The sequence below is a fragment of the Salmo salar genome, unplaced genomic scaffold (genome assembly GCF_965601325.2).
Source record: "Salmo salar unplaced genomic scaffold, fSalSal1 ptg000721l, whole genome shotgun sequence".
NCBI classification, from domain to species: domain Eukaryota; kingdom Metazoa; phylum Chordata; class Actinopteri; order Salmoniformes; family Salmonidae; genus Salmo; species Salmo salar.
This window is the reverse complement of record NW_027675475.1, coordinates 165,001-187,500: the sequence shown is the minus strand read 5'-3', so window position 1 is coordinate 187,500 and position 22,500 is coordinate 165,001. Positions and strand designations below refer to the sequence as shown.

The 22,500-nt window shown below is 42.8% G+C and overlaps 2 protein-coding genes across 9 annotated transcripts in view; one reads left to right on the top strand and one right to left on the bottom strand.

Annotated features, from left to right (window-relative positions):
- LOC123740234 (cleavage and polyadenylation specificity factor subunit 4) overlaps positions 1 to 8,150 on the bottom strand; it is a 26,967-nt gene extending 18,817 nt beyond the window's left edge. For all 7 annotated transcript variants that reach the window (XR_014391613.1, XR_014391609.1, XR_014391612.1 and 4 more), the window contains exons 1-4: positions 7,451 to 8,150; positions 6,997 to 7,047; positions 4,064 to 4,216; positions 1,250 to 1,345 (exon numbers count right to left, since the gene is read on the bottom strand). Coding sequence is in view for 2 of the 7 variants with exons in the window: in XM_082972514.1 (XP_082828640.1) it covers positions 1,250 to 1,345; positions 4,064 to 4,216; positions 6,997 to 7,047; positions 7,451 to 7,553 (403 nt within the window). In the remaining 5 variants the exon portion in view is untranslated. The remainder of the gene's footprint in view (positions 1 to 1,249; positions 1,346 to 4,063; positions 4,217 to 6,996; positions 7,048 to 7,450) is intronic.
- A 5,360-nt stretch (positions 8,151 to 13,510) lies between these two features.
- Positions 13,511 to 22,500, top strand: part of LOC123732728 (protein BUD31 homolog) — a 13,306-nt gene continuing 4,316 nt past the window's right edge. For both annotated transcript variants that reach the window (XR_014391607.1, XM_082972506.1), the window contains exons 1-3: positions 13,511 to 13,755; positions 15,166 to 15,288; positions 20,783 to 20,949. Coding sequence is in view for 1 of the 2 variants with exons in the window: in XM_082972506.1 (XP_082828632.1) it covers positions 13,662 to 13,755; positions 15,166 to 15,288; positions 20,783 to 20,949 (384 nt within the window). In the remaining variant the exon portion in view is untranslated. The remainder of the gene's footprint in view (positions 13,756 to 15,165; positions 15,289 to 20,782; positions 20,950 to 22,500) is intronic.

Here is a 22,500-nt window from a genome sequence, read left to right as displayed (position 1 = left end):
CAGGAAGTGAACGGTGGCGACTCAACACGTCAGGAAGTGAACGGTGGCGACTCAACACGTCAGGAAGTGAACGGTGGCGACTCAACACGTCAGGAAGTGAACGGTGGCGACTCAACACGTCAGGAAGTGAACGGTGGCGACTCAACACATCAGGAAGTGAACGGTGGCGACTCAACACGTCAGGAAGTGAACGGTGGCGACTCAACACGTCAGGAAGTGAACGGTGGCGACTCAACACGTCAGGAAGTGAACGGTGGCGACTCAACACGTCAGGAAGTGAACGGTGGCGACTCAACACGTCAGGAAGTGAACGGTGGCGACTCAACACGTCAGGAAGTGAACGGTGGCGACTCAACACGTCAGGAAGTGAACGGTGGCGACTCAACACGTCAGGAAGTGAACGGTGGCGACTCAACACGTCAGGAAGTGAACGGTGGCGACTCAACACGTCAGGAAGTGAACGGTGGCGACTCAACACCTCAGGAAGTGAACGGTGGCGACTCAACACATCAGGAAGTGAACGGTGGCGACTCAACACATCAGGAAGTGCACCGTGGCGACTCAACCCATCGGGAAGTGCACCGTGGCGACTCAACACGTCAGGAAGTGCACCGTGGCGACTCAACACGTCAGGAAGTGCACCGTGGCGACTCAACACGTCAGGAAGTGCACCGTGGCGACTCAACACGTCAGGAAGTGCACCGTGGCGACTCAACACGTCAGGAAGTGCACCGTGGCGACTCAACACGTCAGGAAGTGCACCGTGGCGACTCAACCTATCAGGAAGTGAACAGGAAATGACAGTTGATGTTCTGAGGAAGAAGAGACACCTGCTGCTGTGAACCAGCGGTCGGCACCACGGTCTGTTTAGTCTCTTAGTGCTGGAGCAGTGAGTGAGAGAGAGAGAGTGAGTGAGTGAGTGAGAGACAGAGAGACAGAGAGACAGAGAGAGTGAGTGAGAGACAGAGAGAGAGAGTGAGAGACAGAGAGAGTGAGTGAGTGAGTGAGTGTGAGTGAGAGAGAGAGCGTGAGTGAGAGAGAGCGTGAGAGTGAGAGAGAGTGAGAGAGAGCGTGTGAGAGAGAGCGTGTGAGAGAGAGAGAGCGTGTGAGAGAGAGAGAGCGTGTGAGAGAGAGAGAGCGTGTGAGAGAGAGAGAGCGTGTGAGAGAGAGAGTGAGTCAGAGACAGAGAGTGAGAGAGCGAGAGAGAGTGAGAGTGTGAGAGAGCGAGTGAGTGAGTGAGAGGACGTACCATGTTTGCAGAAGCCTCTGTCATACCAGGGGCAGTCTTTGATCTTAGACTCTGGGTCGATGTGGAGGAACGGACACTCCTTGTTACTGCACTCTCCTAGACACACAGAGACACACACAGTTAGCCCATACAGATGGGGGCACCGCGGTACACAGTTAGCTGATACAGATGGGGGCACCGCGGTAGACAGTTAGCCCATACAGATGGGGGCACCGCGGTACACAGTTAGCCCATACAGATGGGGGCACCGCGGTAGACAGTTAGCCCATACAGATGGGGGCACCGCGGTAGACAGTTAGCCCATACAGATGGGGGCACCGCGGTAGACAGTTAGCCCATACAGATGGGGGCACCGCGGTAGACAGTTAGCCCATACAGATGGGGGCACCGCGGTAGACAGTTAGCCCATACAGATGGGGGCACCGCGGTAGACAGTTAGCCCATACAGATGGGGGCACCGCGGTAGACAGTTAGCCCATACAGATGGGGGCACCGCGGTAGACAGTTAGCCCATACAGATGGGGGCACCGCGGTAGACAGTTAGCCCATACAGATGGGGGCACCGCGGTAGACAGTTAGCCGATACAGATGGGGGCACCGCGGTAGACAGTTAGCCGATACAGATGGGGAGAACTGCAGTAGACAGTTAGCCAATACAGATAGGGGGAACTGCAGTAGACATTTAGCCGATACAGATGGGGGCACCACGGTACAGTTAGCCGATACAGATGGGGGGAACTGCAGTAGACAGTTAGCCGATACAGATGGGAGAACTGCAGTAGACAGTTAGCCAATACAGATGGGGCTGGAACGAGCTGCAACAAACACTCAAACTGGACAGTTTTATCTCCATCTCTTCATTCAAAGACTCAATCATGGACACTCTTACTGACAGTTGTGGCTGCTTTTTGTGATGTATTGTTGTCTCTACCTTCTTGCCCTTTGTGCTGTTGTCTGAGCCCAATAATGTTTGTACCATGTTGTGATGCTACCATGTTGTGTTGCTACCATGTTGTTGTCATGTTGTGTTGCTGCCATGTTGTGTTGCTGCCATGTTGTGTTGCTGCCATGTTGTGTTGTTGTCATGTTGTGTTTCTGCCATGTTGTTGTCATGTTGTGTTGCTGCCATGTTGTGTTGCTGTTGTGTTGCTGCCACGTTGTGTTGCTGCCATGTTGTGTTGCTGCCATGTTGTGTTGCTGCCATGTTGTCATGTTGCTGCCATGTTGTTGTCATGTTGCTGCCATGTTTCTGCCATGTTGCTGCCATGTTGTGTTGCTGCCATGTGTTGCTGCCATGTTGCTGCCATGTTGTGTTGCTGCCATGTTGCTGCCATGTTGTGTTGCTGCCATGTTGTGTTGCTGCCATGTTGTGTTGCTGCCATGTTGTGTTGCTGCCATGTTGTGTTGCTGCCATGTTGCTGCCATGTTGTGTTGCTGCCATGTTGTGTTGCTGCCATGTTGTGTTGCTGCCATGTTGTGTTGCTGCCATGCTGTTGTTGTGTTGTCATGTGTTGCTGCCATGCTGTGTTGTCATGTGTTGCTGCCATGCTGTGTTGTCATGTGTTGCTGTGTTGTCATGTGTTGCTACCATGCTGTATTGTCATGTGTTGTTGCCTTGCTGTGTTGTCATGTGTTGCTACCATGCTGTGTTGTCATGTGTTGCTACCATGCTGTGTTGTCATGTTTTGCTGCCATGCTGTGTTGTCATGTGTTGCTACCATGCTGTGTTGTCATGTGTTGCTACCATGCTGTGTTGTCATGTTGTGTTGCTGCCATGCTGTGTTGTCATGTTGTGTTGCTGCCATGCTGTGTTGTCATGTGTTGCTACCATGCTGTGTTGTCATGTGTTGCTACCATGCTGTGTTGTCATGTGTTGCTACCATGCTGTGTTGTCATGTGTTGCTACCATGCTGTGTTGTCATGTGTTGCTACCATGCTGTGTTGTCATGTGTTGCTACCATGCTGTGTTGTCATGTGTTGCTGCCATGCTGTGTTGTTGTCTCAGGTCTCTCTTTATGTAGTGTTGTGTTGCTGCCATGCTGTGTTGTCGTCTCTCGTTGAGATGTGTGTTTTGTCCTATAATCTTTTTTTAAATCCCAGCCACCGCAGGAGGCCGTCATTGTAAAATAAGAAATTGTTCTTAACTGACTTACCAGGTTAAATAAAAGGTTAAATAAAAGGTTAAATAAAAGGTTAAATAAAGGTTAAATAAAGGGTTCAATAAAGGGTTAAATAAAGGTTCAATAAAGGTTCAATGGTTTAATAAAGGTTAAATAAAGGTTAAATAAAGGGTTAAATAAAGGGTTAAATAAAGGTTAAATAAAGGGTTAAATAAGGGTTAAATAAAGGGTTAAATAAAGGGTTAAATAAAGGGTTAAGTAAAGGTTAAATAAAAGGTTAAATAAAAGGCTAAATAAAGATTAAATAAAGGTTAAATAAAGGGTTAAATAAAGGGTTAAATAAAGGGTTAAATAAAGGTTAAATAAAGGGTTCAATAAAGGGTTCAATAAAGGGTTAAATAAAGGTTAAATAAAAGGTTAAATAAAAGGTTAAATAAAAGGCTAAATAAAGATTAAATAAAGGTTAAATAAAGGGTTAAATAAAGGTTAAATAAAGGGTTAAATAAAGGGTTAAATAAAGGGTTAAATAAAAGGTTAAATAAAGGTTAAATAAAGGGTAAATAAAGGGTTAAATAAAGGTTAAATAAAGGTTAAATAAAGGGTTAAATAAAGGGTTAAATAAAGGGTTAAATAAAGGTTAAATAAAGGGTTAAATAAAGGTTAAATAAAGGTTAAATAAAGCCCAGCCACATACCGAACTTGGAGTAGAAGTAACACTCGGGCATCTTGGTCATGTCGTACTCGTGTAGAAACTCACACTGATCTCCCTTCTTACAGAGTCCTCTGAGCCAGTGTTTACACACCACTGTCTTCTCCCCACTGATGTGACGGAAAGGACACATCCCACCTGCAGCAACACACGCACACACACACAGATCACTTTATACACATTCCACCTGCAGCAACACACACACTGATCACTTTATACACATCCCACCTGCAGCAACACACACACACACACACACACACACTGATCACTTTATACACATCCCACCTGCAGCAACACCCACACACACACACACTGATCACTTTATACACATCCCACCTGCAGCAACCACACACACTGATCACTTTATACACATTCCACCTGCAGCAACACACACACACACTGATCACTTTATACACATCCCACCTGCAGCAACACACACACACACACACTGATCACTTTATATACATCCCACCTGCAGCAACACACACACACTGATCACTTTATACACATTCCACCTGCAGCAACACCCACACACACACACTGATCACTTTATACACATCCACCTGCAGCAACACACACACACACTGATCACTTTATACACATACCACCTGCAGCAACACACACACACACTGATCACTTTATACACATCCCACCTGCAGCAAACACACCACTGATCACTTTATACACATACCACCTGCAGCAACACACACACACACACACTGATCACTTTATACACATACCACCTGCAGCAACACACACACCCTGATCACTTTATACACATCCACCTGCAGCAACACACACACACACACACACTGATCACTTTATACACATCCCACCTGCAGCAACACACACTGATCACTTTATACACATACCACCTGCAGCAACACACACACACACACACACACACACTGATCACTTTATACACATACCACCTGCAGCAACACACCACACTGATCACTTTATACACATCCCACATGCAGCAACACACACTGATCACTTTATACACATACCACCTGCAGCAACACACACACACTGATCACTTTATACACATACCACCTGCAGCAACACACACTGATCACTTTATACACACACCACCTGCAGCAACACACACACACACACACACACACTGATCACTTTATACACATCCACCTGCAGCAACACACACACACTGATCACTTTATACACACACCACCTGCAGCAACACACACACTGATCACTTTATACACATCCACCTGCAGCAACACACACACACTGATCACTTTATACACATCCCACCTGCAGCAACACACACACACACACACACTGATCACTTTATACACATCCACCTGCAGCAACACACACACACACTGATCACTTTATACACATACCACCTGCAGCAACACACACACACACTGATCACTTTATACACATCCCACCTGCAGCAACACACACTGATCACTTTATACACATACCACCTGCAGCAACACACACACACACTGATCACTTTATACACATCCACCTGCAGCAACACACACACACACTGATCACTTTATACACATCCCACCTGCAGCAACACACACTGATCACTTTATACACATACCACCTGCAGCAACACACACACACACACACTGATCACTTTATACACATACCACCTGCAGCAACACACACACTGATCACTTTATACACATCCACCTGCAGCAACACACACACACTGATCACTTTATACACATCCCACCTGCAGCAACACACACTGATCACTTTATACACATACCACCTGCAGCAACACACACACACACACACACACACTGATCACTTTATACACATACCACCTGCAGCAACACACACACTGATCACTTTATACACATCCCACCTGCAGCAACACACACTGATCACTTTATACACATACCACCTGCAGCAACACACACACACTGATCACTTTATACACATACCACCTGCAGCAACACACACACACTGATCACTTTATACACACACCACCTGCAGCAACGCACACACACACACACTGATCACTTTATACACATCCACCTGCAGCAACACACACACACTGATCACTTTATACACACACCACCTGCAGCAACACACACACACACACACACCTGATCACTTTATACACATCCACCTGCAGCAACACACACACACTGATCACTTTATACACATCCCACCTGCAGCAACACACACACACACACACACTGATCACTTTATACACATCCACCTGCAGCAACACACACACACACTGATCACTTTATACACATACCACCTGCAGCAAACACACACACACACACTGATCACTTTATACACATCACACCTGCAGCAACACACACTGATCACTTTATACACATACCACCTGCAGCAACACACACACACACACACACACACACACACACACACACACACACACACTGATCACTTTATACACATCCACCTGCAGCAACACACACACACTGATCACTTTATACACACACCACCTGCAGCAACACACACACACACTGATCACTTTATACACATCCCACCTGCAGCAACACACACACACTGATCACTTTATACACATCCCACCTGCAGCAACACACACACACTGATCACTTTATACACATCCCACCTGCAGCAACACACACACACTGATCACTTTATACACATATCACCTGCAGCAACACACACACACTGATCACTTTATACACATCTCACCTGCAGCAACACACACACACTGATCACTTTATACACATATCACCTGCAGCAACACACACACACTGATCACTTTATACACACACAGTTCATATCAACACACACACACACTGGGTCAGTTCCTATACACACACACACACAGATCAGTTTATACACACATCCCCCAGCAGATACACACACACACTTGTAGAGGAGTCTGTATCAGTCACATACAGAGAACTCATCACAGGTAACACTCTCACCTTTGAGACAGGCCGCTCTCATGAAGAACTCACACACAGCAGCCCCGGACTCTACAGACAGACAGACACAGGAAGTTACAATACAAAACAATACATGAACCTAACACACTGCAGCCTCAAACTCTGCAACAATACAAAAAAAAAAACACACCTAATTATAAAATCAGTTCATAAGTTAGCTAAACTAGCCAAGTTAGCTTAGCTACCATGCTAAAACTACAACAGTACCGAGCTAACGTTAGCTACCATGCTAAAACTACAACAGTACCGAGCTAACGTTAGCTACCATGCTAAAACTACAACAGTACCTAGCTAACGTTAGCTACCATGCTAAAACTACAACAGTACCGAGCTAACGTTAGCTACCATGCTAAAACTACAACAGTACCGGCTACGGCTACCAGCCCCGTCCTAGCTAACGAGCCGGCTAACTTAGTAAGTAGCGACTACTTACTGTCCATCCCGGGGAAAGGGAGAGGCTGAGCCCCCAGCTGCTGCTCCACAGCTATCTCTAGATCAAACTTGATGTGGTCCACGGTGGCTATCAGGTCCTGCATGATGGCAGTCTCACCCCCGCTTCCGACCAGACAGAAACAAGCTAGCCTAACTTAACTTAGCTAGCAGTCTCACCCCCGCTTCCGACCAGACAGAAACAAGCTAGCCTAGCCTAGCTTAGCTAGCAGTCTCACCCCCGCTTCCGACCAGACAGAAACAAGCTTGCCTAGCCTAGCTTAGCTAGCAGTCTCACCCCCGCTTCCGACCAGACAGAAACAAGCTTGCCTAACTTAGCTTAGCTAGCAGTCTCACCCCCGCTTCCGACCAGACAGAAACAAGCTAGCCTAGCCTAGCTTAGCTAGCAGTCTCACCCCCGCTTCCGACCAGACAGAAACAAGCTAGCTTAGCTTAGCTTAGCTAGCAGTCTAACGGCAGTTCGCAATCAGCTAACCTGTGAAATCTCGCTAAAGTAGCTGATATATCAACCATAAGAGGCGTTTGCTCTAGATTGCTTTGGCTAGCTAATTGTATATTTGAAATGTGTAGAAAAATCAACAGTGGGGAAAGTTGGTTAACTAAGACAAGTCCGTTTTGTCTTGTTGATCTGCCATCTTGTTTCTCCTGCCCTCCAGAAGACGGGCGGGTTGAACTCCAACCTTTGACCTGTGTGGGAGGGGGGGGGGGGGGGGGGGGGGGGGGGGTTAAAAGCCTGAGTAATCGATCTATGAGAGAGTTTGGATGTGAACTTGCCAGAAGATGCCGACCCTACCATTACGCTTGTTTACACAGAGCTGCACTGGGGTCAGAATGCAATCATGGTTACATTAAGATCCCCCCCCCCATTGAGCTAGCGTGAGATATGGGCTGGAAAAGGTAACGCATATAGCCACCATACTTCAAATGGTTACTATAGCACTATTTCAATCTTGTCGATTGGAGCAGTGTGGATAAAGGTGGCATATCCCATCCCTGGATTGAGGTAAGTTTTTCCCTTTTTACCTTGTCGGCTCAGGCATTTGATCTTGCAACCTTCTGATTACTAGTCCAGCGCTCTAACCACTAGGCTACCTGCCTCCCCCCTCTAACCACTAGGCTACCTGCCGCCCCCCATCACTCAGAAGAGAAGGAAAGCTCAACATACTTCAGTATCTCCCTAGTTCCAGGGTGAGCATGATTTGTACCCTGGGGGGGTGAGCCCGTTTCACCCAGGAAGGGATCTTTTTTTACTTAATAAAAAATGTAGGAAAATTTCTACTCTTTCTGAGTGTAATTTAGTGAGTGTTTCATCAGAGAACATGCTGAGTGTTTAGTTTAGTGAGTGTTTAGTTTAGTTTAGTGAGTGTTTAGTTTAGTTTAGTGAGTGTTTAGTTTAGTTTAGTGAGTGTTTAGTTTAGTTTAGTGAGTGTTTAGTTTAGTGGAGTGTTTGTTAGTTTAGTGAGTGTGTGTAGTTTAGTGAGTGTTTAGTTTAGTGAGTGTTTAGTTTAGTGAGTGTTTAGTTTAGTGGGGGGAGTGTTTCATCAGAGAACATGCTGAGTGTTTAGTTTAGTGAGTGTTTTAGTTTAGTGAGTGTTTTAGTTTAGTGAGTGTTTAGTTTAGTGAGTGTTTAGTTTAGTGAGTGTTTCATCAGAGAACACGCTAAGTGTTTAGTTTAGTGAGTGTTTAGTTTAGTGAGTGTTTAGTTTAGTGAGTGTTTAGTTTAGTGAGTGTTTAGTTTAGTGAGTGTTTAGTTTAGTGAGTGTTTAGTTTAGTGAGTGTTTCATCAGAGAACACACTGAGTGTTTAGTTTAGTGAGTGTTTAGTTTAGTGAGTGTTTAGTGGAGGTGTGGTGTAGTTTAGTGAGTGTTTAGTTTAGTGAGTGTTTAGTTTAGTGAGTGTTTCATCAGAGAACATGCTGAGTGTTTAGTTTAGTGAGTGTTTAGTTTAGTGAGTGTTTAGTTTAGTGAGTGTTTAGTTTAGTGAGTGTTTAGGTGGTGTAGTGGAGTGTTTAGTTTAGTGAGTGTTTTAGTTTAGTGAGTGTTTTAGTTTAGTGAGTGTTTAGTTTAGTGAGTGTTTAGTTTAGTGAGTGTTTCATCAGAGAACATACTGAGTGTTTAGTTTAGTGAGTGTTTAGTTTAGTGAGTGTTTTAGTTTAGTGAGTGTTTAGTTTAGTGAGTGTTTTAGTTTAGTGAGTGTTTAGTTTAGTGAGTGTTTAGTTTAGTGAGTGTTTAGTTTAGTGAGTGTTTAGTTTAGTGAGTGTTTAGTTTAGTGAGTGTTTAGTTTAGTGAGTGTTTAGTGAGTGTTTAGTTTAGTGAGTGTTTTAGTTTAGTGAGTGTTTAGTTTAGTGAGTGTTTCATCAGAGAACATACTGAGTGTTTAGTTTAGTGAGTGTTTAGTTTAGTGAGTGTTTTAGTTTAGTGAGTGTTTAGTTTAGTGAGTGTTTAGTTTAGTGAGTGTTTCATCAGAGAACATGCTGAGTGTTTAGTTTAGTGAGTGTTTTAGTTTAGTGAGTGTTTTAGTTTAGTGAGTGTTTTAGTTTAGTGAGTGTTTTAGTTTAGTGAGTGTTTTAGTTTAGTGAGTGTTTAGTTTAGTGAGTGTTTAGTTTAGTGAGTGTTTCATCAGAGAACACACTGAGTGTTTAGTTTAGTGAGTGTTTAGTTTAGTGAGTGTTTAGTGAGTGTTTAGTTTAGTGAGTGTTTAGTTTAGTGAGTGTTTAGTTTAGTGAGTGTTTCATCAGAGAACATGCTGAGTGTTTAGTTTAGTGAGTGTTTAGTTTAGTGAGTGTTTAGTTTAGTGAGTGTTTAGTTTAGTGAGTGTTTAGTTTAGTGAGTGTTTAGTTTAGTGAGTGTTTAGTGAGTGTTTAGTTTAGTGAGTGTTTAGTTTAGTGAGTGTTTAGTTTAGTGAGTGTTTCATCAGAGAACATGCTGAGTGTTTAGTTTAGTGAGTGTTTAGTTTAGTGAGTGTTTAGTTTAGTGAGTGTTTAGTTTAGTGAGTGTTTAGTTTAGTGAGTGTTTTAGTTTAGTGAGTGTTTTAGTTTAGTGAGTGTTTTTAGTTTAGTGAGTGTTTAGTTTAGTGAGTGTTTCATCAGAGAACATACTGAGTGTTTAGTTTAGTGAGTGTTTAGTTTAGTGAGTGTTTTAGTTTAGTGAGTGTTTAGTTTAGTGAGTGTTTTAGTTTAGTGAGTGTTTAGTTTAGTGAGTGTTTAGTTTAGTGAGTGTTTAGTTTAGTGAGTGTTTCATCAGAGAACACGCTGAGTGTTTAGTTTAACGAGGCAAGTCAGTGAAGAAAACATTCTTATTTACAATGACGGCCTACCAAAGGCCTCCTGCGGGGACGGGGCCTGGGATTAAACATTTAATAAAATGTTTTAAAATAGGACAAAACACACATCACGACAAGAGAGACAACACAACACTACATAAAGAGAGACCTAAGACAACAACACAGCATGGCAGCAACACAACACTACATAAAGAGAGACCTAAGACAACAACACAGCATGGCAGCAACACAACACTACATAAAGAGAGACCTAAGACAACAACATAGCATGGCAGCAACACAACACTACATAAAGAGAGACCTAAGACAACAACACAGCAAGGCAGCAACACAACACTACATAAAGAGAAACCTAAGACAACAACATAGCAAGGCAGTGTAACCGATGTGAAAATGGCTAGTTAGTTAGCGGTGGTGTGCTCTAATAGCGTTTTTAATCGGGTGACGTCACTCGCTCTGAGACCTTGAAGTAGTAGTTCCCCTTTGCTCTGCAAGGGGCCGCGGATTTTTGTGGCGCGATGGGTAACGATGCTTCGTGGGGTGTCAGTTATTGATGTGTGCAGAGGGTCCCTGGTTCAAGCCCAGGTTGGGGGCGAGGAGAGGGACGGAAGCTATACTGTTACAGCAGCAACACATGACAACACAGCATGGTAGCAACACAACATGGTAGCAACACAACATGGTAGCAACAGCACAGGGTACAAACATTATTGGGCTCAGACAACAGCACAAAGGGGCAATAAGGTAGAGACAACAATACATCACACAAAGCAGCCACAACTGTCAGTAAGAGTGTCCATGATTGAGTCTTTGAATGAAGAGATGGAGATAAAACTGTCCAGTTTGAGTGTTTAAATGTCCTTTGTCAAGTAAAATCACTACCTACTCTCTCAGACATGGATCCTCCTGGTCTCTGACTCTCCTCTGTCTTCTACACTGAAATCCCCCTCTCCTCTGTCTTCTACACTGAAATCCCCCTCTCCTCTCTGTCTTCTACACTGAAATCCTCCTCTCCTCTGTCTTCTACACTGAAATCCCCCTCTCCTCTGTCTTCTACATTAAAATCCTCCTCTCCTCTGTCTTCTACACTGAAATCCCCCTCTCCTCTCTGTCTTCTACACTCAAACCCCCCTCTCCTCTGTCTTCTACACTGAAATCCTCCTCTCCTCTGTCTTCTACACTGAAATCCCCCTCTCCTCTGTCTTCTACACTGAAATCCTCCTCTCCTCTGTCTTCTACACTGAAATCCCCCTCTCCTCTGTCTTCTACACTCAAACCCCCCTCTCCTCTGTCTTCTACACTGAAATCCCCCTCTCCTCTGTCTTCTACACTGAAATCCCCCTCTCCTCTGTCTTCTACACTGAAATCCTCCTCTCCTCTGTCTTCTACACTGAAATTCCCCTCTCCTGTCTGTCTTCTACACTGAAATCCTCCTGTCTGTCTTCTACACTGAAATCCTCCTGTCTGTCTTCTACACTGAAATCCCCCTCTCCTCTGTCTTCTACACTGAAATCCTCCTCTCCTCTGTCTTCTACACTGAAATCCCCCTCTCCTGTCTGTCTTCTACACTGAAATCCCCCTCCTCTGCCTCCTGTCCTCCTCTCCTCTGCTCACACTGAAATCCCCCTCTCCTCTCTGTCTTCTACACTGAAATCCTCCTCTCCTCTCTGTCTTCTACACTGAAATCCTCCTCTCCTCTCTGTCTTCTACACTGAAATCCTCCTCTCCTCTGTCTTCTACACTGAAATCCTCCTCTCCTCTGTCTTCTACACTGAAATCCCCCTCTCCTCCTCTCCTCTGTCTTCTACACTGAAAACCTCCTCTCTAACTCTCCTCTCTGTCTTCTACACTGAAATCCTTCTCTCTGTCTCATCTGTCTTCTACACTGAAACGACTGGAGAGGAGAAAACAAAATACCCCACGTTTACATCCCGTTTTCAGATGTGTAGGATGGAGAAGAGAGAAGGGGATGGAAGAAGAGGCCAGGGAGCCAGTGTTCCAGAGCATCAAATTCATGATGCATTGTGGGTATATTTGACTGTGACTGATGTAAATAAAATAAAATAAAATAAATAATGGGTAGTTATTTATGATACAGCCTTTTTTTCAGAAAAATCACCAAATGGACAAGTCTAACCTGTTGATGATATTATATTAGATAGAATCATGATTTAAATACACTGAACAAAAACTAAAAATGCCAATTTGCAACAATTTCAAAGATTTTTACTAAGTTACAGTTCATATATGGAAATAAGTCAATTGAAATCAATGCCTTAGGCCCTAATCTATGGATTTCACACGACTGGGAATACAGATATGCATCTGTCGGTCACAGATACCTTTATAAAAAGAAAGTTAGGGGTGTGGATCAGAGAACCAGTCAGTATCTGGTGTGACCCCCCCCCATTTGTCTCATGCAGCGCGACACATCTCCTTCACATAGAGTTGATCAGGCTGTTGATTGGTGGCCTGTTGGAATGTTGGTCCCACTTCCTCTTCAATGGCCGTGTGAAATGGCTGGATATTGGGCGGGAACTGGAACACGTTGTCAATCAAGAGCATCCGAACACTTTCCCCCCCCCCCCCCCCCCGAGTTCCCAGTTGTTGTGAACGCACTGTAGTCGGAGTTTTCCCCGAGTTCCCAGTTGTTGTGAACGCACTGTAGTCGGAGTTTTCCCCGAGTTCCCAGTTGTTATGAACGCAGCAAAAAGCCCCTCAATTGAATGAAATAGAATTGAGTGACGTACATATCGTGCGATCGAGGATCGAGCCGTGACGTCAATAAGAAGCGACGGTGAGCAGGCCTACGAAATCAATACACACCAAAAAAAATATATACTACGCGAGGGGGGGGAAATAAGGTTTATTGTTTTTCATTTTGGTTAAATAATCCGTTTTGATTAAACGCGATGCCGAAAGTAAAGAGGAGCAGGAAACCACCTCCCGATGGCTGGGAGTTGATTGAACCGACTTTGGACGAATTAGACCAAAAAATGAGAGAAGGTAAAACATATTTTTTGCTAGCTAATAATGTTAGCCACCTAAGCTAACTAAATCCTCTACTCCGACTGTAACAAAACGAGGCTCAGCTAACATCATGTCTACACAAATGTTAACATTTAATATTTTGGGGGGGATATTCAACCAGTCTCAACTAAGCTATATTATCAAGTTGTTGTATGAATCTGATTTGGATCAGTCCTGTTTTTATTGTGACTGACTAACTTCTCCGTAACCTAACGAGGCTGTCCGTACAGCCAGATACCTACAACCCCTCTGTCTCGCCTTCAGCTATTTGCATGTTTCCTTTGTCGTATTGTGGGTTATTGTTCAGATACCTCGACAATCATAACCAAAAGGTTGAGGTTTTAGATAGGTAGCTTCTAAGTTAACTACACTGAACAATAATATAAACGCAACAAGGTAAAAACAAAATGTTACTGAGTTCATAGAAGGAAATCCTTAAACTGCAATACATTCATTAGGTCCTAATCTATGGATTTCACATGACTGGGAATACAGATATGCATCTGTTGGTCACAGATACCTTTAAAAAAAAAAAAAAAAAAATACAGCCAAATTCTCTAAAATGACGGAGGTGGCTTATGGTAGAGGAATGAACATTTCAATTCTCTGGCAACAGCTCTGGTAGACGTTCCTGCAGTCAGCATGCCAATTGCACACTCCCTCAACTTGAGACATCTGTGGCATTGAGTTGTTGTGACAAAACTGCACATTTTTTAGAGTGGCCTTTTATTGTCCCCCAGCACAAGGTGCACCTGTGTTGTTTAATCTGCTTCTTGATATGCCGCACCTGTCAGTTGGATGGATTATCTTGAAAAAGTAGAAATGCTCACTAACAGGGATGTAAACACATTTGTTCTCAAAAATTTAAGAGAGAAATACGTTTTTTTACTGTATGGAAACATGGGACCAACACTTTACATGTTGCGTTTTTTTTTTATATTGTTGTTCAGTGTAGTTAGTTGAGCTAGGGTAATCAACCAGCCAAACTATTAGCTACTTAGCTAGCTACAATATAAAGTTGATGTATGAATGGGGAAATCTTGGAGAATGGGGAAATCTTGGAGAATGGGGAAATCTTGGAGAATGGGGAAATCTTGGAGAATGGTGGGGAAATCTTGGAGAATGGTGGGGAAATCTTGGAGAATGGGGGAATCTTGGAGAATGGTGGGGAAATCTTGGAGAATGGTGGGGAAATCTTGGAGAATGGTGGGGAAATCTTGGAGAATGGTGGGGAAATCTTGGAGAATGGGGGAAATCTTGGAGAATGGGGAAATCTTGGAGAATGGGGGAAATCTTGGAGAATGGGGGAAATCTTGGAGAATGGGGGAAATCTTGGATAATTCCTGTATTGTATCGATGACGAGGTTGCGATTTGTCTCCTTACAGCCGAGACGGAGCCTCACGAGGGAAAGCGGAAGGTGGAGTCCCTGTGGCCGATATTCAGACTGCATCATCAGAGGAGCAGATATATCTTCGACTTGTTCTACAAGAGGAAGGCCATCAGCAGAGGTAGATAATATTACTGTTACATAAGAGGAACGCCGTCAGCAGAGATAGATATTACTGTTACATAAGAGGAAGACCGTCAGCAGAGATAGATATTACTGTTACATAAGAGGAAGACCGTCAGCAGAGGAAGACCGTCAGCAGAGATAGATATTACTGTTACATAAGAGGAAGACCGTCAGCAGAGATAGATATTACTGTTACATAAGAGGAAGACCATCAGCAGAGGTAGATAATATTACTGTTACATAAGAGGAAGACCGTCAGCAGAGGTAGATAATATTACTGTTACATAAGAGGAAGACCGTCAGCAGAGATAGATATTACTGTTACATAAGAGGAAGACCGTCAGCAGAGATAGATATTACTGTTACATAAGAGGAAGACCATCAGCAGAGATAGATATTACTGTTACATAAGAGGAAGACCGTCAGCAGAGATAGATATTACTGTTACATAAGAGGAAGACCGTCAGCAGAGATAGATATTACTGTTACATAAGAGGAAGACCGTCAGCAGAGGTAGATATTACTGTTACATAAGAGGAACGCCGTCAGCAGAGATAGATATTACTGTTACATAAGAGGAAGACCGTCAGCAGAGGTAGATAATTTTACTGTTACATAAGAGGAAGACCGTCAGCAGAGATAGATATTACTGTTACATAAGAGGAAGACCGTCAGCAGAGATAGATATTACTGTTACATAAGAGGAAGACCGTCAGCAGAGGTAGATAATATTACTGTTACATAAGAGGAAGACCGTCAGCAGAGATAGATATTACTGTTACATAAGAGGAAGACCGTCAGCAGAGATAGATATTACTGTTACATAAGAGGAAGACCGTCAGCAGAGATAGATATTACTGTTACATAAGAGGAAGACCGTCAGCAGAGATAGATATTACTGTTACATAAGAGGAAGACCGTCAGCAGAGATAGATATTACTGTTACATAAGAGGAAGACCGTCAGCAGAGATAGATATTACTGTTACATAAGAGGAAGACCGTCAGCAGAGATAGATATTACTGTTACATAAGAGGAAGACCGTCAGCAGAGATAGATATTACTGTTACATAAGAGGAAGACCGTCAGCAGAGATAGATATTACTGTTACATAAGAGGAAGACCGTCAGCAGAGATAGATATTACTGTTACATAAGAGGAAGACCGTCAGCAGAGATAGATATTACTGTTACATAAGAGGAAGACCGTCAGCAGAGATAGATATTACTGTTACATAAGAGGAAGACCGTCAGCAGAGATAGATATTACTGTTACATAAGAGGAAGACCGTCAGCAGAGATAGATATTACTGTTACATAAGAGGAAGACCGTCAGCAGAGATAGATAATATTACTGTTACATAAGAGGAAGACCGTCAGCAGAGATAGATATTACTGTTACATAAGAGGAAGACCGTCAGCAGAGATAGATATTACTGTTACATAAGAGGAAGACCGTCAGCAGAGATAGATATTACTGTTACATAAGAGGAAGACCGTCAGCAGAGATAGATATTACTGTTACATAAGAGGAAGACCGTCAGCAGAGATAGATATTACTGTTACATAAGAGGAAGACCGTCAGCAGAGATAGATATTACTGTTACATAAGAGGAAGACCGTCAGCAGAGATAGATATTACTGTTACATAAGAGGAAGACCGTCAGCAGAGGTAGATATTACTGTTACATAAGAGGAAGACCGTCAGCAGAGGTAGATATTACTGTTACATAAGAGGAAGACCGTCAGCAGAGATAGATATTACTGTTACATAAGAGGAAGACCGTCAGCAGAGATAGATATTACTGTTACATAAGAGGAAGACCGTCAGCAGAGATAGATATTACTGTTACATAAGAGGAAGACCGTCAGCAGAGATAGATATTACTGTTACATAAGAGGAAGACCGTCAGCAGAGATAGATATTACTGTTACATAAGAGGAAGACCGTCAGCAGAGGTAGATATTACTGTTACATAAGAGGAAGACCGTCAGCAGAGGTAGATAATACTGTTACATAAGAGGAAGACCGTCAGCAGAGGTAGATATTACTGTTACATAAGAGGAAGACCGTCAGCAGAGATAGATATTACTGTTACATAAGAGGAAGACCGTCAGCAGAGATAGATATTACTGTTACATAAGAGGAAGACCGTCAGCAGAGGAAGACCGTCAGCAGAGATAGATATTACTGTTACATAAGAGGAAGACCGTCAGCAGAGATAGATATTACTGTTACATAAGAGGAAGACCGTCAGCAGAGATAGATATTACTGTTACATAAGAGGAAGACCGTCAGCAGAGATAGATATTACTGTTACATAAGAGGAAGACCGTCAGCAGAGATAGATATTACTGTTACATAAGAGGAAGACCGTCAGCAGAGATAGATATTACTGTTACATAAGAGGAAGACCGTCAGCAGAGATAGATATTACTGTTACATAAGAGGAAGACCGTCAGCAGAGGTAGATAATATTACTGTTACATAAGAGGAAGACCGTCAGCAGAGGTAGATATTACTGTTACATAAGAGGAAGACCGTCAGCAGAGGTAGATAATATTACTGTTACATAAGAGGAAGACCGTCAGCAGAGGTAGATAATATTACTGTTACATAAGAGGAAGACCGTCAGCAGAGATAGATATTACTGTTACATAAGAGGAAGACCGTCAGCAGAGATAGATATTACTGTTACATAAGAGGAAGACCGTCAGCAGAGATAGATATTACTGTTACATAAGAGGAAGACCGTCAGCAGAGATAGATATTACTGTTACATAAGAGGAAGACCGTCAGCAGAGATAGATATTACTGTTACATAAGAGGAAGACCGTCAGCAGAGATAGATATTACTGTTACATAAGAGGAAGACCGTCAGCAGAGATAGATATTACTGTTACATAAGAGGAAGACCGTCAGCAGAGATAGATATTACTGTTACATAAGAGGAAGACCGTCAGCAGAGATAGATATTACTGTTACATAAGAGGAAGACCGTCAGCAGAGGTAGATAATATTACTGTTACATAAGAGGAAGACCGTCAGCAGAGGTAGATATTACTGTTACATAAGAGGAAGACCGTCAGCAGAGATAGATATTACTGTTACATAAGAGGAAGACCGTCAGCAGAGATAGATATTACTGTTACATAAGAGGAAGACCGTCAGCAGAGATAGATATTACTGTTACATAAGAGGAAGACCGTCAGCAGAGATAGATATTACTGTTACATAAGAGGAAGACCGTCAGCAGAGATAGATATTACTGTTACATAAGAGGAAGACCGTCAGCAGAGATAGATATTACTGTTACATAAGAGGAAGACCGTCAGCAGAGATAGATATTACTGTTACATAAGAGGAAGACCGTCAGCAGAGATAGATATTACTGTTACATAAGAGGAACGCCATCAGCAGAGGTAGATAATATTACTGTTACATAAGAGGAAGACCGTCAGCAGAGGTAGATAATATTACTGTTACATAAGAGGAAGACCGTCAGCAGAGATAGATATTACTGTTACATAAGAGGAAGACCGTCAGCAGAGATAGATATTACTGTTACATAAGAGGAAGACCGTCAGCAGAGATAGATATTACTGTTACATAAGAGGAAGACCGTCAGCAGAGATAGATAATATTACTGTTACATAAGAGGAAGACCGTCAGCAGAGATAGATATTACTGTTACATAAGAGGAAGACCGTCAGCAGAGATAGATATTACTGTTACATAAGAGGAAGACCGTCAGCAGAGATAGATAATATTACTGTTACATAAGAGGAAGACCGTCAGCAGAGATAGATAATATTACTGTTACATAAGAGGAAGACCGTCAGCAGAGATAGATATTACTGTTACATAAGAGGAAGACCGTCAGCAGAGATAGATATTACTGTTACATAAGAGGAAGACCGTCAGCAGAGATAGATATTACTGTTACATAAGAGGAAGACCGTCAGCAGAGATAGATATTACTGTTACATAAGAGGAAGACCGTCAGCAGAGATAGATATTACTGTTACATAAGAGGAAGACCGTCAGCAGAGATAGATATTACTGTTACATAAGAGGAAGACCGTCAGCAGAGATAGATATTACTGTTACATAAGAGGAAGACCGTCAGCAGAGATAGATAATATTACTGTTACATAAGAGGAAGACCGTCAGCAGAGATAGATATTACTGTTACATAAGAGGAAGACCGTCAGCAGAGATAGATATTACTGTTACATAAGAGGAAGACCGTCAGCAGAGATAGATAATATTACTGTTACATAAGAGGAAGACCGTCAGCAGAGATAGATATTACTGTTACATAAGAGGAAGACCGTCAGCAGAGGAAGACCGTCAGCAGAGATAGATAATATTACTGTTACATAAGAGGAAGACCGTCAGCAGAGATAATATTACTGTTACATAAGAGGAAGACCGTCAGCAGAGATAGATATTACTGTTACATAAGAGGAAGACCGTCAGCAGAGATAGATATTACTGTTACATAAGAGGAAGACCGTCAGCAGAGATAGATATTACTGTTACATAAGAGGAACGCCGTCAGCAGAGATAGATATTACTGTTACATAAGAGGAACGCCGTCAGCAGAGATAGATATTACTGTTACATAAGAGGAAGACCGTCAGCAGAGATAGATATTACTGTTACATAAGAGGAAGACCGTCAGCAGAGATAGATAATATTACTGTTACATAAGAGGAAGACCGTCAGCAGAGATAGATATTACTGTTACATAAGAGGAAGACCGTCAGCAGAGATAGATATTACTGTTACATAAGAGGAAGACCGTCAGCAGAGATAGATATTACTGTTACATAAGAGGAACGCCGTCAGCAGAGATAGATATTACTGTTACATAAGAGGAAGACCGTCAGCAGAGATAGATATTACTGTTACATAAGAGGAAGACCGTCAGCAGAGATAGATATTACTGTTACATAAGAGGAAGACCGTCAGCAGAGGTAGATAATATTACTGTTACATAAGAGGAAGACCGTCAGCAGAGATAGATATTACTGTTACATAAGAGGAAGACCGTCAGCAGAGATAGATAATATTACTGTTACATAAGAGGAAGACCGTCAGCAGAGATAGATATTACTGTTACATAAGAGGAAGACCGTCAGCAGAGGAAGACCGTCAGCAGAGATAGATATTACTGTTACATAAGAGGAAGACCGTCAGCAGAGATAGATATTACTGTTACATAAGAGGAAGACCGTCAGCAGAGGAAGACCGTCGTACACTGAATATATAAGATGCAGAGGCTAGTGGAGCGTTGAGTTTGCTTATTTTAGGGTTTGGGTTTTTAGGTATAATGCTCTTTCTCTCTCTCTCTGTGTGTGTGTGTGTGTGTGTGTCCTGTGTGTGTCCTGTGTGTGTCCTGTGTGTGTGTGTGTGTGCGTCCTGTGTGTGTGTGTGTGCGTCCTGTGTGTGTGTGTGTGCGTCCTGTGTCCTGTGTGTGTGTAGAGCTGTATGACTACTGTATAAAGGAGAGTTATGCTGATAAGAATCTGATCGCTAAGTGGAAGAAACAGGGATACGAGAACCTGTGCTGTCTTCGATGCATCCAGACACGGGACACCAACTTTGGGACCAACTGCATCTGCAGAGTCCCCAAGAGCAAGCTGGAGGTGGTGAGTACTGCAATAATACTATAGTACTACTATAATACTACTATAGAGTCCCCAAGAGCAAGCTGGAGGTGGTGAGTACTGCAATAATACTATAGTACTACTATAATACTACTATAGAGTCCCCAAGAGCAAGCTGGAGGTGGTGAGTACTGCATTAATACTATAGTACTACTATAATACTACTATAGAGTCCCCAAGAGCAAGCTGGAGGTGGTGAGTACTGCAATAGTACTATAGTACTACTATAATACTACTATAGAGTCCCCAAGAGCAAGCTGGAGGTGGTGAGTACTGCAATAATACTATAGTACTACTGTAATACTACTATAGAGTCCCCAAGAGCCAGCTGGAGGTGGTGAGTACTGCAATAATACTATAGTACTACTATAATACTACTATAGAGTCCCCAAGAGCAAGCTGGAGGTGGTGAGTACTGCAATAGTACTATAGTACTACTATAATACTACTATAGAGTCCCCAAGAGCAAGCTGGAGGTGGTGAGTACTGCAATAGTACTATAGTACTACTATAATACTACTATAGAGTCCCCAAGAGCAAGCTGGAGGTGGTGAGTACTGCAATAATACTATAGTACTACTATAATACTACTATAGAGTCCCCAAGAGCAAGCTGGAGGTGGTGAGTACTGCAATAGTACTATAGTACTACTATAATACTACTATAGAGTCCCCAAGAGCAAGCTGGAGGTGGTGAGTACTGCAATAATACTATAGTACTACTATAATACTACTATAGAGTCCCCAAGAGCAAGCTGGAGGTGGTGAGTACTGCAATAATACTATAGTACTACTATAGAGTCCCCAAGAGCAAGCTGGAGGTGGTGAGTACTGCAATAATACTATAGTACTACTATAATACTACTATAGAGTCCCCAAGAGCAAGCTGGAGGTGGTGAGTACTGCAATAATACTATAGTACTACTATAATACTACTATAGAGTCCCCAAGAGCAAGCTGGAGGTGGTGAGTACTGCAATAATACTATAGTACTACTGTAATACTACTATAGAGTCCCCAAGAGCAAGCTGGAGGTGGTGAGTACTGCAATAATACTATAGTACTACTATAATACTACTATAGAGTCCCCAAGAGCAAGCTGGAGGTGGTGAGTACTGCAATAATACTATAGTACTACTATAATACTACTATAGAGTCCCCAAGAGCAAGCTGGAGGTGGTGAGTACTGCAATAATACTATAGTACTACTATAATACTACTATAGAGTCCCCAAGAGCAAGCTGGAGGTGGTGAGTACTGCAATAATACTATAGTACTACTATAATACTACTATAGAGTCCCCAAGAGCAAGCTGGAGGTGGTGAGTACTGCAATAATACTATAGTACTACTATAATACTACTATAGAGTCCCCAAGAGCAAGCTGGAGGTGGTGAGTACTGCAATAATACTATAGTACTACTATAATACTACTATAGAGTCCCCAAGAGCAAGCTGGAGGTGGTGAGTACTGCAATAATACTATAGTACTACTATAATACTACTATAGAGTCCCCAAGAGCAAGCTGGAGGTG